This window comes from Zalophus californianus, chromosome 5 (genome assembly GCF_009762305.2).
Source record: "Zalophus californianus isolate mZalCal1 chromosome 5, mZalCal1.pri.v2, whole genome shotgun sequence".
In the NCBI taxonomy this organism is placed as follows: domain Eukaryota; kingdom Metazoa; phylum Chordata; class Mammalia; order Carnivora; family Otariidae; genus Zalophus; species Zalophus californianus.
This window is the reverse complement of record NC_045599.1, coordinates 90,499,357-90,514,642: the sequence shown is the minus strand read 5'-3', so window position 1 is coordinate 90,514,642 and position 15,286 is coordinate 90,499,357. Positions and strand designations below refer to the sequence as shown.

At 42.8% G+C, this 15,286-nt stretch overlaps 1 protein-coding gene across 2 annotated transcripts in view; it reads left to right on the top strand.

Annotated features, from left to right (window-relative positions):
• The window catches only part of SFXN1 (sideroflexin 1), a 39,689-nt gene that overhangs the window by 13,076 nt on the left and 11,327 nt on the right, over positions 1 to 15,286 (top strand). For both annotated transcript variants that reach the window (XM_027605211.2, XM_027605210.2), the window contains 6 exons: positions 6,661 to 6,831; positions 7,569 to 7,667; positions 9,026 to 9,101; positions 9,690 to 9,775; positions 11,133 to 11,260; positions 13,212 to 13,261. In XM_027605211.2, coding sequence (XP_027461012.1) covers positions 6,661 to 6,831; positions 7,569 to 7,667; positions 9,026 to 9,101; positions 9,690 to 9,775; positions 11,133 to 11,260; positions 13,212 to 13,261 — 610 coding nt within the window. The remainder of the gene's footprint in view (positions 1 to 6,660; positions 6,832 to 7,568; positions 7,668 to 9,025; positions 9,102 to 9,689; positions 9,776 to 11,132; positions 11,261 to 13,211; positions 13,262 to 15,286) is intronic.

Sequence of the window (15,286 nt, the reverse complement as noted above, 5' to 3'; positions counted from 1 at the left end):
GGGTCTGTAGCCCCCCGTGCATCTTTCTGTCCCCAAATGGAGATAACCTCGTGCGGAAAGCAAGCTGTCAAGAATTAGAGTAGGTTGGTTGCTTCTGAAATAAAGCCTCAATGAACAAACCTCGCAGGTAGGAGCTCAGCTAGAAGGATGCTGGTGGCAGGTTTGTAGGTTTGGGTTGCAGTTCATCAATTCAGAGAGCCAGTCATGACATCAGAAGACAGATGCTCTAATAAGGCAGTGGTCACAGCCGTCTCCATAAAAGACCACATAAATATTTCAGGCTTTGTGGGCCACAGAGGGTTTCTGCCCCGTAGTTTTCTTTATTTTTTGTTTTTGTTTTTGTTTTTAGGTTTTTATTTTTTTTTTTTTTAAAAACAATCCTTTTAAAAAATGAAAAGCCACTCTTTGCGAGTGAGGCAGACAGGCCATAGACACTAGTTTACAGCCTCCTGCTCTAGGGGAGAGTCAGCCAGTAGCTGAGATCTGGAGCCGCGTGGGTGCTCTGCCACCTTAACACGCCGTGAGCAGCGCCCGTGTGGGGTGGGGGTGGGGGGGGGTCTTTGACGGTCACGTGGGAGGTTAGGGAAGGAACCAAGGGCAAAGGGCAGTCTGTAAAGTTGGTCGTCAAACACTGAGGCTGGCCAGATCTTAGCATGGGCCAGCACATCAGGAGAGGAGAGCCGAGCAACAGGACTTCTTGGAACCTTATGTGAAAGTACTGAAGAACAGGCAGAGGAAGAGCGAAGCGCATGTCAGGGATTCAGGAAAGGAAATGTTCAATGAATCTGGAACAAAAGACATAAAAAGGAGAGGTGCAGAGAAAAACACAGCAAGAGGAGTTGAGAAGAAGACATAACAACATTGCAAAGAAGCTAACACTGTAAGAGCAAGACGGGGGCAGTGGGCGGCACTAATGGCTCTGTGGAAAAGGAGAAACAAAGATGTGGAGAGTAAACCCGAGACCGTCCTCCAGTGGGGAAGAACAGATGTTGGCACACTTTTCCCACAGAGGGCCAGGTGGCAGATATTTTCTGCCTTGCAGGCCATACATTCTCTCTTGCATATTCTTGTTGCTTTTTGCTTTTTTTTTTTTTTATTTACAGTCCTCTAAAAATGTAAAAACCATTCTTAGCACAAGAGCCATTCAGAAACAGGCCATGGGCTATAGTTTGTCAGTTCCCAGTACAGACGTGGAAGTGGATTGGGGGTTGCCAAGAAATGAGGGAAAGACTCCAGAGGAGCTTGCAGGAATGTTTGGGGAGATGAAAGTATTCTACACCTTGATTCTGGAGGTGGCTACACCACTGTACTTTTTCCAAAGCTCATCAAATTGTACTCTTAAAATGGGTGACTTTTATTGCATTTGAATTATACCTCGGTAAAGCTGATTTAATTTTTTGAAAAAGAAGATGCTTCCCAATTCATTTGCAACACTGATACTCTAAATGACAGAAGTACACTGAAAGAATACAGTGGCCCATCTTGCAAATTAATAACGTAAAAATCCAAAATAAAATACTAGCACATCAAATCCAGCCTTTCATGAAAGTATGAACAAGTAGGATTTCTTCCAGGAATAAAAAGTTGATTTATTTTAGGCCATCTATCAATATAATTTATCAGATTGAAGCAAGAAAGTCACTCTTGATAGATGCCCAAAAGAAGGTTAAATTATCCATGTGTTTCTCAGAAAATAATTAATCAGCTAGGAATAATGTACTGTATTTCTTTAATATGGTAAAGAATACACATCCACATCAGCAGCCAGCATCCCACTAAATAATGAAACAGTAGAGCTGAATGAACTTCCCAGACAGTTCTGCAGAAAAGCCATCCTGTGGAATATTTCCCCCCAATACCAGAGCAGGAGAGAGAGAGAAAGAAAGCTAGGAAGGGAGGGAGGGAAGGGAGGAAGGGAAGGAGGAAAGAAAGAGGAGAGAAAGTGGCTTCCATAGTCAAATCTGGAAAAGTTTACAGCCCATTCTTTTTTTTTCCCTTAAGATTTTATTTTTAAGTAATCTCCACACCCAACATGGGACTTGAACTTACAACCCTGAGATCAAGAGTTGCACTGACTGAGCCAGCCAGGCGCCCCTACATCCTATTCTTAAGGGTGTCAGGGTGTCACATCCCATTTAATTCTGAAAAATTCCAAGAAGTATTAGAGTAAATAAAGCCGTTAGTCTGTTTTCCCAAACTTGAACATGGGCCTTTTTTCTTTCCCATAACACCTTATAACATCTAAGAACACGCCCCTAAAAATTTTGCTCTAGGAGGCATTCTCTTTAAAGTTAGAAGCAAGTCAGGGATACCTTTATCTTCACTATTGTATAACATTGTTCTGGGAGCCCTAACCAATTCAGTAAGACATAAAAAAGAAATAAGAGGGGCGCCTGGCTGACTTATCAGTGGAGCATGGGGTCCTGAATTTGAGCCATATGTTGAGTGTAGAGGTTGCTTAAATAAACTTAAAAAAAAAAAAAGAAAGAAAAGAAGATGTACAAATCTTAAAAATGTGAGACAATTTCTTTCTCTTTCTTTTTTTTTTTTCAAAAGATGATTTTCTCACCAATCAACTACCAGTGGAACAAATAAGAGAATATGACAAGTAGACTACACAAAAAGTCAGCAGTTTCCTATACATCAGCAGTAATCAATTAGACAATATTATTTTAATACCATTCATAAGACCAAATATATATATACACCTATATATAAAATATCTAGGAATACACTTACCCGGAAATGTGAAGCAGTTCCAAGCCCACTTGGGGGGGGGGGGGGTCATTAAAAGAAGCCTTTGATAACTGGAGCAACATGCAGTAAGTCTGGATAGAAAATCTTTTTTTTTTTTTTTTTACGGATTTTATTTATTTATTTGACAGAGACACAGCAAGAGAGGGAACACAAGCAGGGGGAGTGGGAGAGGGAGAAGCAGGCTTCCTGCAGAGCAGGAAGCCCGATGTGGGGCTCGATTCCAGGACCCCGGGATCGTGATCTGAGCCGAAGGCAGACACTTAACGACTGAGCCACCCAGGCACCCCTGGATAGAAAGTCTTAATATGGTAGAGGTGTCAGTTCTCTCCAAATCAATACAGTTTCACTCTAAATACAATTGTGCTCACCTATAAAATTGACAGAATAATTCTGAGCATTGTCCAAAAAAATAATGAGCATAACTCAAGGCACTTTTGAAAGAGGAGAGACCACTGTTCTAACAGGCATAGAATGGACTGTCAGTTGGAGGGTGGACATCGGCCCCACAAGGTGAAGATGGTGGGAAGTCCATAGAAAGCCCCAAAGCAAATAGAGAGCCCAGGAATGGACCTTCAACTCTATGGTCAACTAATCTTTGACAAAGCAGGAAAGAATGTCCAATGGAAGAAAGACAGTCTCTTCAACAAATGGTGTTGGGAAAATTGGACAGCCACATGCAGAAGAATTAAACGGGACCATTTCCTTACACCACACACAAAAATAGACTCCAAATGGTTGAAAGATCTAAACGTGAGACAGGAGTCCATCAAAATCCTAAAGGAGAACACAGGCAGCAACCTCTTCGACCTCAGCTGCAGCAACTTCTTCCTAGAAACATCGCCAAAGGCAAGGGAAGCAAGGGCAAAAATGAACTATTGGGACTTCATCAAGATAAAAAGCTTCTGCACAGCAAAAGAAACAGTCCAAAAAACCAAAAGACAACTGACAGAATGGGAGAAGATATTTGCAAATGACATATCAGATAAAGGGCTAGTATCCAAAATCTATAAAGAACTTATCAAACTCAACACCCAAAGAACAAATAATCCAACCAAGAAATGGGCAGAAGACATGAACAGACATTTTTCCAAAGAAGACATCCAAATGGCCAACAGACACATGAAAAAGTGCTCAACATTGCTTGGCATCGGGGAAATCCAAATCAAAACCTCAATGAGATACCACCTCACACTAAAATTAACAAGTCAGGAAATGACAGATGTTGGCGGGGATGTGGAGAAAGGGGAACCCTCCTACACTGTTGGTGGGAATGCAAGCTGGTGCAACCCCTCTGGAAAACAGTATGGAGGTTCCTCAAACAGTTGAAAATAGGGCTACCATACGATCCAGCAATTGCACTACTGGGTGTTTACCCCAAAGATACAAATGTAGGGATCCGAAGGGGCACGTGCATCCCAATGTTTATAACAGCAATGTCCACAATAGCCAAACTGTGGAAAGGGCCAAGATGTCCATCGACAGATGAATGGATAAAGAAAATGTGGCATATATGTACAATGGAATATTATGCAGCCATCAAAAGGAATGAGATCTTGCCATTTGCAACGACGTGGATGGACCTGGAGGGTGTTATGCTGAGCAAAATAAGTCAATCAGAGAAAGACATGTATCATATGACCTCACTGGTATGAGGAATTCTTAATCTCAGGAAACAAACTGAGGGTTGCTGGAGTGGGGGTGGCGGTGGGAGGGATGGGGTGGCTGGGTGATAGACATTGGGGAGGGTATGTGCTATGGTGAGTGCTGTGAATTGTGTAAGACTGTTGAATCACAGATCTGTACTTCTGAAACAAATAATGCAACATATGTTAAGAAAAACGAAAGAGAAGAAGATAGCAGGAGGGGAAGAATGAAGGGGGGTAAATTGGACGGGGAGACAAACCATGAGAGATGATGGACTCTGAAAAACAAACTGAGGGTTCTAGAGGGGAGGGGGTGGGGGGATGGGTTAGCCTGGTGATGGGTATTAAAGAGGGCACGTTCTGCATGGAGCACTGGGTGTTATGCACAAACAGTGAATCATGGAACACTACATCACAGACTAATGATGTAATGTATGGTGATTAACATAACAATAAAAATTTTAAAAAATTAAAAAAGGGGGGAAAAAAAAAGAAAGCCCCAAAGCCACACCCAGCATTCAAAGAATCTCAATCCATGATGACTATAGCATTTAAATCTTGGTGTTAGGGTGGCAGAGCAGCCAATGGAAAAGTCAAGTTAAGCAAGTTTCACACTTTCATATCTTAAGATAAATCCCAAATAAATTAAAAACCTCAGTGACAAAACAACCAACAACAACAACAAAAACCCTGTTACTAAAGTGCAAGACGTAGAGGTGAATATTTGTATGACCCTGAAGTGGGTCAGGCCTTTCTAGTCAGCGACTTCGTTTGTTCCTACCTGACTACATCAAGATAATCACGTTCAGGGGAGCAGCTAACAGAGCTAACAAGATTAACCCACAGCGGGTCAAGTTTCCGTGGGATCCGCTTAAACCGTGAGGGCGCTGCCACCACTGACAATCAACAGACATGCTTAAGTAGAGAAAAGGACAAAAGGCGTCTTTACAGCCTCAATATTTTACATAACTCTTGTCTCAGCAAATGGACTCCTTTGTTTCTGATTAATCTTGGATGCAGGGGAAAGATTTATTTATAAGGAGATTGACTTCCTCATCCTTTACAAACGGAAAAGATTAGAAGCAATTAAAGTGCCCAACAATAGGGATTGGGATAATCTATTTTACAGTCATCGGTGGAAGACTGGAGCATTTAAAAGGATGATGTGTTAGTTTCCTAAGGCGGCTATAACCAGTTACCACCAACTGAGTGGCTTCAAACAACGGAAATTTGTTCCATTGCCGTTCTGGAGGTGAAAGTCTGAGACCACGGTGTTGAGAGAGCCATCTCCCTCTGAAGGCTCTAGAGGAGAATCTTTCCTCCCCTCTTCCTGCTTCTGGTGGCCTGAGGCGTTCCTTGATGTTCCTTGACTTGGAGCTACATTATTCCAATCTCTGCCTCTGACATCGCAGGACCTTCTTTGTCTGCACGTGGCTGGCTTATAAGGGCACTGGTCATTGGATTTAGGGCTCACCCTCATCAGCATGACCTCGTTTTAACTATTATATCCACAAAGACCCTGATTCCAAATAAGGTCACATTCTGAGGTTCTGGGTGGATGTGAATTTGGGGGAACACTATTCAACCCAGTACAGGTGATACAGAAGAAGTTCTAAAGATACAGAAAAGCGTTTACAGAATATTACTCATTTTAAAGAGGTGGTCATAAAGCAACAGGTATGGTGTTTATAGGGATCCTAAGTGGCATATACAGATCCTGCAAGACCGTGGCTGTGTCTTCACAAAACAGTACCAGTGGAAATGAGTAGTGAAAGGCTTGAATGATTTTAATTGCACTAATGAATGTCTGTATTTTCTAAATTTTTAGCAATAAACATGTGTTTCTTTGATAACAAGATAAAATAATGAGCCTTTCTAATCTAGGGTTTCAAACTGTAGGTATAATTAATTAATGTTCTTGATTGCCACAGCTTTTGTCTAATTGGTTGAAAATATTATAGAGTTTGCAAAGTTCAAAATACATTTTTAAATATGTCATTTAAAACAAGGAATGGGAGGCTGAAACTTTGAAATATCAAAGTTGAATACTTCAAGATATTTTTGGTTTTCAGAATTACAGACCAGTTGAGATACATGGGTTTGAAATGTTCATTGTGTTTACTGTCTCTTGTGTTCCTAAAATTTCACTGCAGGCACAGTTAGGTAAGGGTAAACTTAAAAACTTTCTAGCTACACGTCTCTAGAGCACTGGTGAGCTATTGGAAATGAACAGTTCCCTTGTTATTTCTTGTTTCTCTAGGCAAGGAATTATTCCTCCAGGTCTTACAGAAAATGAATTATGGAGAGCAAAGTACATCTATGATTCAGCGTTTCATCCCGACACGGGTGAAAAAATGATTTTGATAGGAAGAATGTCAGCTCAGGTTCCAATGAACATGACCATCACAGGTTGTATGATGACATTTTATAGGTAAGTCATGGAAATGTAACAACAGTTCATTTTATATGACAGAGCTTAAAGTACATTTTTGTGTGTAAATAGTTTTATTGAAATAAATGTCATTTCACATTGAGTTCCATCTTATATAAATGTCCCAACTCTAGGGGGTTGCTTTAACTTTTCCCGGTGCTAAATAAATACTATTCTCTCTGTCGTTCAAAAGGAGACTGATTTTTTCCTCTAACTCTTAACTTCCAAAAGAAAATGAGATGGAGAAAGAAAATTTTAAAAGTCTCTAAACATTCTCTTTTAAATCCATTCATAAGTCACAGATGTAAGTGTAGATGTAGCCGTAGACGCAGACGTGCAGGCTTGCACGTGCCATAAGGAGGAATCGGGACTACTTCACCTACAGACAGCTGGCTTTTTTCCTTAAGAGAAGGGGCCTGACGTTTGTTGAGTGCCTACTGTATGCCAGGCTCTCTGCAGATTTAAGATCAGATTTAAGGAGGATGACTTGATTCTCACCATAGCCCTTTGAGCTTGTGCTTATCCATATCCAAAGAAGGAGATGTTGAGAATCAGAGGGTGCACATCGGCCCCGCCACTCAGGTTCCAAGCTTTCGACGCAGAACGCAGGGTCTTTGACCTAGCGCTCTCCTTCCGCAGTCCATCTCCTCTGTGGTTACTGGTGTTCACATTTTCTGTTCTGCACAGCGGCTAGGTCACAGACGATGGCCGGTGTGTGACGGATCGCTCTGTTTTAGGACGACGCCGGCCGTGCTGTTCTGGCAGTGGATTAACCAGTCCTTCAATGCCGTGGTCAATTACACCAACAGAAGTGGAGACGCCCCCCTCACTGTAAAGTAAGACTGTAAGAGTTAATCGTTCTGTACACTTGCCCAGTGTGCATTTCATCCGGTGGTGTATAAACTGTTGATACTGGTCAGAACATCGTGGGGCATATTTTCCAGTAGCGTTTCTTCTCCTCCCTTCCCATCAAGATGACCGTCTTGTCCAGCCTGCCTTCACAGACATGACTCTTGCCTTTAGGGACCCTGGTAGGCGGATTTGTCTCCCACGCCCTCAGGCTCCGCATGCAGAACACAAGGTGGGCAGTTGAGGGCCGGGCCGTGGCAGACGACAGGCTGTGCCCCTGTCTACCCTGAGCCTGGGGCCAGGTAACAACATCAAAAGTAGCGGCATCAAGAGTGTGATCTCTGCAGAAACCAAGGGGACTTTTATTTAGGATTTGTCTTTAAAGAAGCCATCTATAGAGCCAAACAGAAGGTGAATAGGTTTAAAATGTTGCCTCCTGTAAAAAACTCTTTGGACTGGCTGAAGTGATTAGTGAACCAAAACTTTCAGCTCAACTTGGAGAATACTTCAAAGTGTTTTCTTTTTTGTCGCTTTAAATGGCCTCTAACAGTCCATAGTGTTCTCTTGTCACCATATGGAACAAAGGTTGTGGAAATCTGCCACCGCAGTGTTTATCACACCTTCATTTCTTCCAACCCTTTGAATTAAAACTTATTTTATTTATTTGTATTTATTATTATTATATTTTTTTAGAGAGACAGCATGCAAGGCAGGGGTACGAGGTAGGCAGAAGTAGAGGGATGGAGAACCTCAAGCGGACTCCACACGCAGCACAGAGCCCAACGCGGGGTTCGATCTCACGACCCTGAGATCATGACCTGAGCCAAAATCCAGAGGCAGATGCTTAACGGACTGAGCCAGCCAGATGCCCCTAAAACTTAATTTAGACAGCTGTGCCTAACTGCCTGTTGCAGATGGGACTTTTAGTATTTCGATACAATAAGTTATAATTTTAAGAATAGCAGTATGGCAGTTTTACTTCCAGTATGTGTATTTATATTTTGAGAAGTACTTTTTATTTAGGTAGACATGCTGCCCACGCTTAGGCCAAGATGCTGTTCCCTGCATGCTCACAGCCCCTCAGTCCCCTCCCCCCACCAGCACCTCCTCCCTACAGCTGCTGCTGAAGCTGCTGGTCGGCTTGCCTGTGAGGAAGGCCACTCTGCTCAGGGCCGCTTGCTTCCCGTCTGCATTTGGCCGTTTGTAGAGTGATAATGAGTGTTGTTTTGTGGGCTCTCCCTTCTTAATCATGCTCTTTCACATCGTCCCCTCGTTTCCTCAAAAAATGTCGAACCCAGGTTTCCTGACGTGCACCTGTTTTTCATGCACTATTCTTTCTTTTCAGTGAACTGGGAACAGCTTACGTTTCCGCGACAACTGGTGCTGTGGCAACAGCTCTAGGACTCAACGCATTAACCAAGGTACTCGGATTTTCATTTCCCTAGCAAGGCTTCTTAATTTGCTCTCATCCGCCTGGCTCAAGTCTCTTGATTATTTCTCAAAATAGTTCAAGTCCTAGGACTTTCTTATTACCATCATTATCTTTGCCTGCCTATCTCAGTTGGGTCTTCCAGTGAGTTTCAGAAAGGCTGTCACCAGCACCCTCTGCCAAGCCCCTGGTCTGTCCCTGGCACTGCATCTTACGTGCCCAGTGCTCCCCAACCCTGGCTGCCCGCTAGAGGCTGTGTGCCGAGGAGTGTGCCCACACCCACACCTCTGGAGAGGTGGAGACGCCAGCGCCTGAACTCAAGACCCTGCGACTCCAAAGCCCCCCAGTCTGTCAGCCAGGCCAGTCTGGCTGACGTCTGGGAAGCACGTCTTGTCCCAGTACGCCCGTGCTGGAAGTCGACAACCACCACCAGGGAACAAGTTTTGAAAGTACCCTTGGCCTGAGTTTCCATACAAAAGAGACTGTGTTTTTAGCAGTTTTCAAGGAGAAATAAGTATTTGCGTTCAGTAATCCGGGCAAAGTAAAATAATGCTTTTGGGATTTTTTTTTTTTTCTGCAGCATGTCTCACCACTCATAGGACGTTTTGTTCCCTTTGCTGCCGTAGCTGCTGCTAATTGCATTAATATCCCATTAATGAGGCAAAGGTAAGATTCATATGCAGTCTTAGAAAGGACTGGTGCTTGACAGTAGAGTCTTAAAATAATTAGTTGTGTTGAAACTTTTAACAGTTCATTTTAATATTTACAGATGGAATTATGTGGGACCTGGGTTTGCTTCAAAGTAATCTGGCGTGGGCACAGGGATGGGTCCATTAATGAAACAAGCTTAGCCATGAGTTGCTAATTATTGAAGTAGGCTGATGAGTATGTGGGGGGTTAGAATACTCTTTCTACTTCTGTGTAATAAAAAGTTTAAAACATATCTCAAACTAACATTTAGTTGTTGTAGAGCTAGGCAAAGAAGGTCTATGCACAGAAAGTTTATTCTCTAAAATAGGTACCCCCACCACCCCAGAACTGTCTTACTGGGTTTAAAATATTAATCTACATTTTTGGAAGTATTTTATAGAACTGACAGAAATTAAAAGAGAAGAAAGAACAAGAAAAAGCATTTTGGAATGGATAACAAAAAACGGTAACAATAGGAGCTATAAATTTTAGTGTTAGTAATCGCTTCTCGGCCTTTTGGCTAAGGTCAAGTGTAATTTTAGTGTTAGTAACTGGCATTAACTATCCAGTGGTGCCATATACCAGTGATTCCTGGGTCAGTATAGTTAATTTACTTAGTAATGCCATGTATTATATTTGTCTTTCGTTTGGGAAGTTGCTCAGATTTGCATGTGAGCATAGAAATTAGCCTTATCTTTAAGTTAGCATATTCACCCTTTGAATTATATTGCTATTAAGAAATGCAACACTTTTTTTCATGGAGTTTACTAGTGTTATTTTCCTTTTTTTTTTTTAAGATTTATTTATTTGAGAGAAAGATGGAGAGTGAGCAGGGGGAGGGGCAGAGGGAGAGGGAAAAAGAATCTCCAGCAGACTCCGCACTTGATCCCACAACCCTGAGATCACCGCCTGAGCTGAAATCAAGAGTCGGTTGCTCAACCGAGGCTCCCCATGTTACTTTACTTTTGTGCCTACCACACAAGGATTAGACTTTGTTCGTGGTATTTAAAAATAGACCTGTTAGGGACACCTGGGTGGCTCAGTCGGTTAACCATCTGCCTTTGGGTCAGGTCATGATCCCAGGGTCCTGGGATGGAGTCCCATGTCGGGCTCGCCTGCTCCTCTCTCTCCCTCTGCCCCTCCCCACTGCTCATTCTCTCGCTCTCAAATAAATAAAATCTTTAAAAAATAAAAATAGACCTGTTAGTGCCAAAACTGACACTCAAGCGGGTGTTTGGATTCAGTAGGGACTTGGTCTTCCATAGCACAGTGCTGTTTCCAGCGGTTTCATGAAGGTATCTGTGAACTTCTTTGCCTGTGTTTTGCTCGACAGGGAACTCAAAGTTGGCATTCCTGTGACAGATGAGAATGGGAACCGCTTGGGCGAGTCGGCCAATGCTGCAAAACAAGCCATCACACAAGTAGTTGTCTCTCGGATTCTCATGGCAGCCCCGGGCATGGGTTAGTAGCTCTTTGTCACCGAGCCCTGTCCATAGTCTGAGGGGCGGGAAGCCACGGCGAAACTTAAGCAGGGGAGTGGTGTAATCCTTGGGCTTTAGTGGCATGACATCGGGGGCTGTGTCAGGAGCAGAGTGAAGAGGGCCAAGAGTGATGGTTGGAGACTGGCCAGGAGGCTGGCATGCTACAGCAGGCCAGTGATGGGGCTGGTTTGGACCCGGGCGGTGACAGTATGGGCAATGAGAACTTGAAGGCAAAGAATTTGATTTTCGTAAATCTTGAGAAGAAACTTCTAAAGGTTCTTGAATCAGAATAATTTCTACTGAAGATTTATTTGAATCGATTAGAAACCCTTGGAATACAAACCAGGTTGGGTTGGTTAGAGCAGCTATTAAGATGTATGCCAAGCTTCTACTCAGTTTTGTCCTTAGGGCTTGGAGTCACCATGACCCATGGCCAAAATCTGCATTGTATGTAACCCACTCCTAGGGCTTCCTAGATCCACCCTTAGACCAAAGGCTGAGAGAAGATTCTCAGACTTACTCAGGAACCCGGGCCTGGGAAGTCTAGTGCTCTTTACAGAAAAAAGTTGAAATTAGTAGGATTAATTTCATCATCTAAGCTGAATGCAAAATGCACTTGGCTGGGTGGCTCAGTTGTTAAGCGTCTGCCTTCGGCTCAGGTCATGATCTTGGGGTCCTGGGATCGAGTCCCGCATCGGGCTCCCTGCTCCGCGGGAAGCCTGCTTCTCTGTCTCGCACTCCCCCTGCTTGTGTTCCCTCTCTCGCTGTGTCTCTCTCTGTCAAATAAATAAAATCTTTTAAAAGAAAGAAAAAGCACTTGGCTATTAACCAAGCTCTCAAAAGAAGCACACTTAATCAGTTGTTGTCAGGTTGTCCTGCTAATATCTTTTGTTGTCTGTAAGTTCCTTTTGTCATTGTGAATCTCATCAGCGTACAAGTAGGAGTAGGGACATCACAGTGGCGTCAGTTACAACCCCAGGTAATTCAGAGTATCCGATTTAGCCACCGTTAATTGATTGAACAAAGAAACCCCTTGGCGTCCTCATGAAACAGCAGTACATGCTGTGGGAGTGGGTGCACTGTGGGAACCAGACACAGACGGGGGTCCCCAGGGTCTGGCGCCAACACGCCCACCATGCCCAGCTTCCACTCCTGCCTACATCAGGCTTGCAACTCCGGCCTCTGCCCTGCATTTGCTTTTGGTTTGGGTTTTGTTCTTTCTCATGTTGAAATCTGAGGTTCCCCTTTGGAGCTCAGCAAGCCCAATGGATCTATTTCTAGAGGCTTGGTTATTTTAAACATTATTTAGTCCCAGAGAAGAAACACAGCCTTTCTGTCCCAGTGGAATCTATAGAGGTAATTGCCATATGGAAGTGGTTGATGTGACAGTTTAGTCTGATAGAAATTGTGAGTAAATAATAAATGAACTACCACTACCCGAGGAGTTATGTACATTATTGTCTCCAACCATCACAGCCAGTTTGATAGAATTCTCCCCATTTTATCGATGAGGAAAACAGAAAACTGAAGCTCAGAGAAGTTAGGTAACTTTTCTTCCTCAAGGCATGAATCTTTTTCTTAAGGCAGAATCTTTCTACTGGACTCCATGTGGGATGGATGCCTGGGGGAGGTGGCATTTGTTTAATTAGCACAGAGGGGGAAAGTTTCTGATGTTTGTACTGCTACATATTTAAAGTTAAATGTAAAGTTCTCTTCCAGATTATAAAATTTTCTGGCTGGTAATGAGCATTACATTGTTTTTAATTTTTTTTAATGCTGAAGTATTTTAAAGAATTATTGCAAATAGTTTCACTCTGCCAGTGTGAAAATAGCCTAAAAGTGATGTAAGCCTTTTGTAAAATGGTTAAAAAAGATGTGAGCCGAAAGTAAATCTTAAAGAAAGATTTAAGTGGGTGTATCTTTACTTGCAGCCATCCCTCCATTTATCATGAACACTTTGGAGAAGAAAGCCTTCCTAAAGGTAAGCAAGCCCCAGTTCTATTAATCTTTGTCTCAATGCTTTCAGTTCCTTTTCAGACTTCAGACAATACAGAATATTTCCTACACAGTGAGTAAAGAATCTGAAGGCCATTGGCACTTGGGCACTTACGTAAATAAAAAGATGTTTCTGGGAACATTTTATTTCTGATCTCAGATATTTGAGAAAGCTTTCATAAATGAAGGTGGCTGCCCATTCCTCTTGAGAGGTTATACTCAGTTACAGCTTATCTTAGTCATCACTTGGATGCCTAGCTAGGTGATAATGAAGAGATAGTGTGAATTTGGAACACTGTGTTTATAAGTCACTACACATACTATCAGAAATGAAAAGAGTTTGGAGTAGTAGCTTTGTAGGACCCTGAAAAATAGTGCCCGGTGTATTTTTCTTTAGTGATCATATCTAGTAATTCATTAATTTTATCAGCCACCTCCCTTCAAGGTCACATTGGGACCAAGGACTCTCAATGCTTCTACATTGCTTTTTGTAGCTTCCTGGTTTAAAGAAATAGTGTTCATGAGTCACCGTCATTTTCCAGTTCTTTCACAAGTGGGCTACGGTAGAATAGGGTGACTCACTTGGCTCATGCGGTTTGGAAAGTGGCATTGTTAGATCTGCCAAGAGAAAAGAGCCACGTTCCTCGCTGGAGGAGCAGATGTGTTGTGAGGAAGACCACAGTTCTCCTGGGGTGAATTGTTTTGAGTCTTAGAAACAGAACTGTAACATCGAGGGAACAATATAAAGCTTTAAAAAGGGACATAGTTCACAAGCCAAACACTTCCTGAATGATTTCATTGATTAGGAGTACTCTAAATGTGCAACAGGTATGTTCACTGACCTATATACTCCCCATGCGTCCCAGAAGGAACGCCACAGTCAACACTAAGTGGACACTTCATAAACACTTTCAGTATAATAATGTTCTTAGAGAAGTAAGCCAGAAAAGTCTGCTATGAGGAAACAGTAATGTTGAGTGCCTCATTTGACCCATGTAGCCAGGTTGTCACCTGTCAATGCACCAGCCCCACCTTAGGGAAAGGGGTCCCTCTCTCCAGCACCTTCTCTCCTATTCTTTCTCGGGTGCTTTGGGCGCATGGAAGAATTCTACTCCCTGAGCATCCTCCTAGCAATCTTACACGGTGGTGTGAATTGTGCAGTCGTGTTGTCGTGGCTCTGTAGCAACTGAACTGTCCCCAAATACAAAACAGTTATATATATGTGGAAGCAGTAAAGCTATTGGTATAGGCTAAAATGTCATCGTGGACTCGTCTGACATTTTACCTACTTCACTAAGCTCTTCTTTTGAGAATTAATGACAAAGTTTTGCCCAAATCTCTTTCTGGTGCAAAGCTTAGGAAAGGATTAACTCTTAAAAGCTGCTAATGGATTAGTTTATGTACTGGAACACTAACTATATCCTAAAACTACCAAATTGTATACACATTTGAAATTCATCAGCTTTGACATCTCCGTGATTTTCAGATAATCTGAAAAAAATTAGTGCTCTTTCCTCTGTCCATCCCTGCTTTGCTTATGGGAAGTGATTCAGGCTTTGGAGGAAGAAACCTATTACGTTAATTTAAATGGGGTTTGTCAGTATCACTCTCCAGGATACTAGTAGGAAGTGGCCCATCCAGTACATCCATAACTTTGCAGACATTGACTTGATGCCCTGCGTTCTTCTCTACCAGCCCTTAATCTGGGAAGCCATTAGGATTAGGATTCTAGTAGTTCAGCGAGGGTATGTGTTGACCCAGGCAACCTGTTGACTTGCCTGGTTGTTAGCTCCTAAGGTAGTGGCATGCCAGCTTCAGGAGCAATGGAGGATCAAAATAAACCTAACCCCGCCGCCCCCCCCCCCCCCCGGCTGAATTGAAGCAAAACTCGAGTTTTTAAAGCAAGACCAGATGCCCAGATCAGTTACAAGGCTTGGAAATTGTCATCTGATGTGAGTTTGTCTGACATAAAAGTGACAGCTTTTGCAAGAGAGGAGTACTAAGTGTGGCT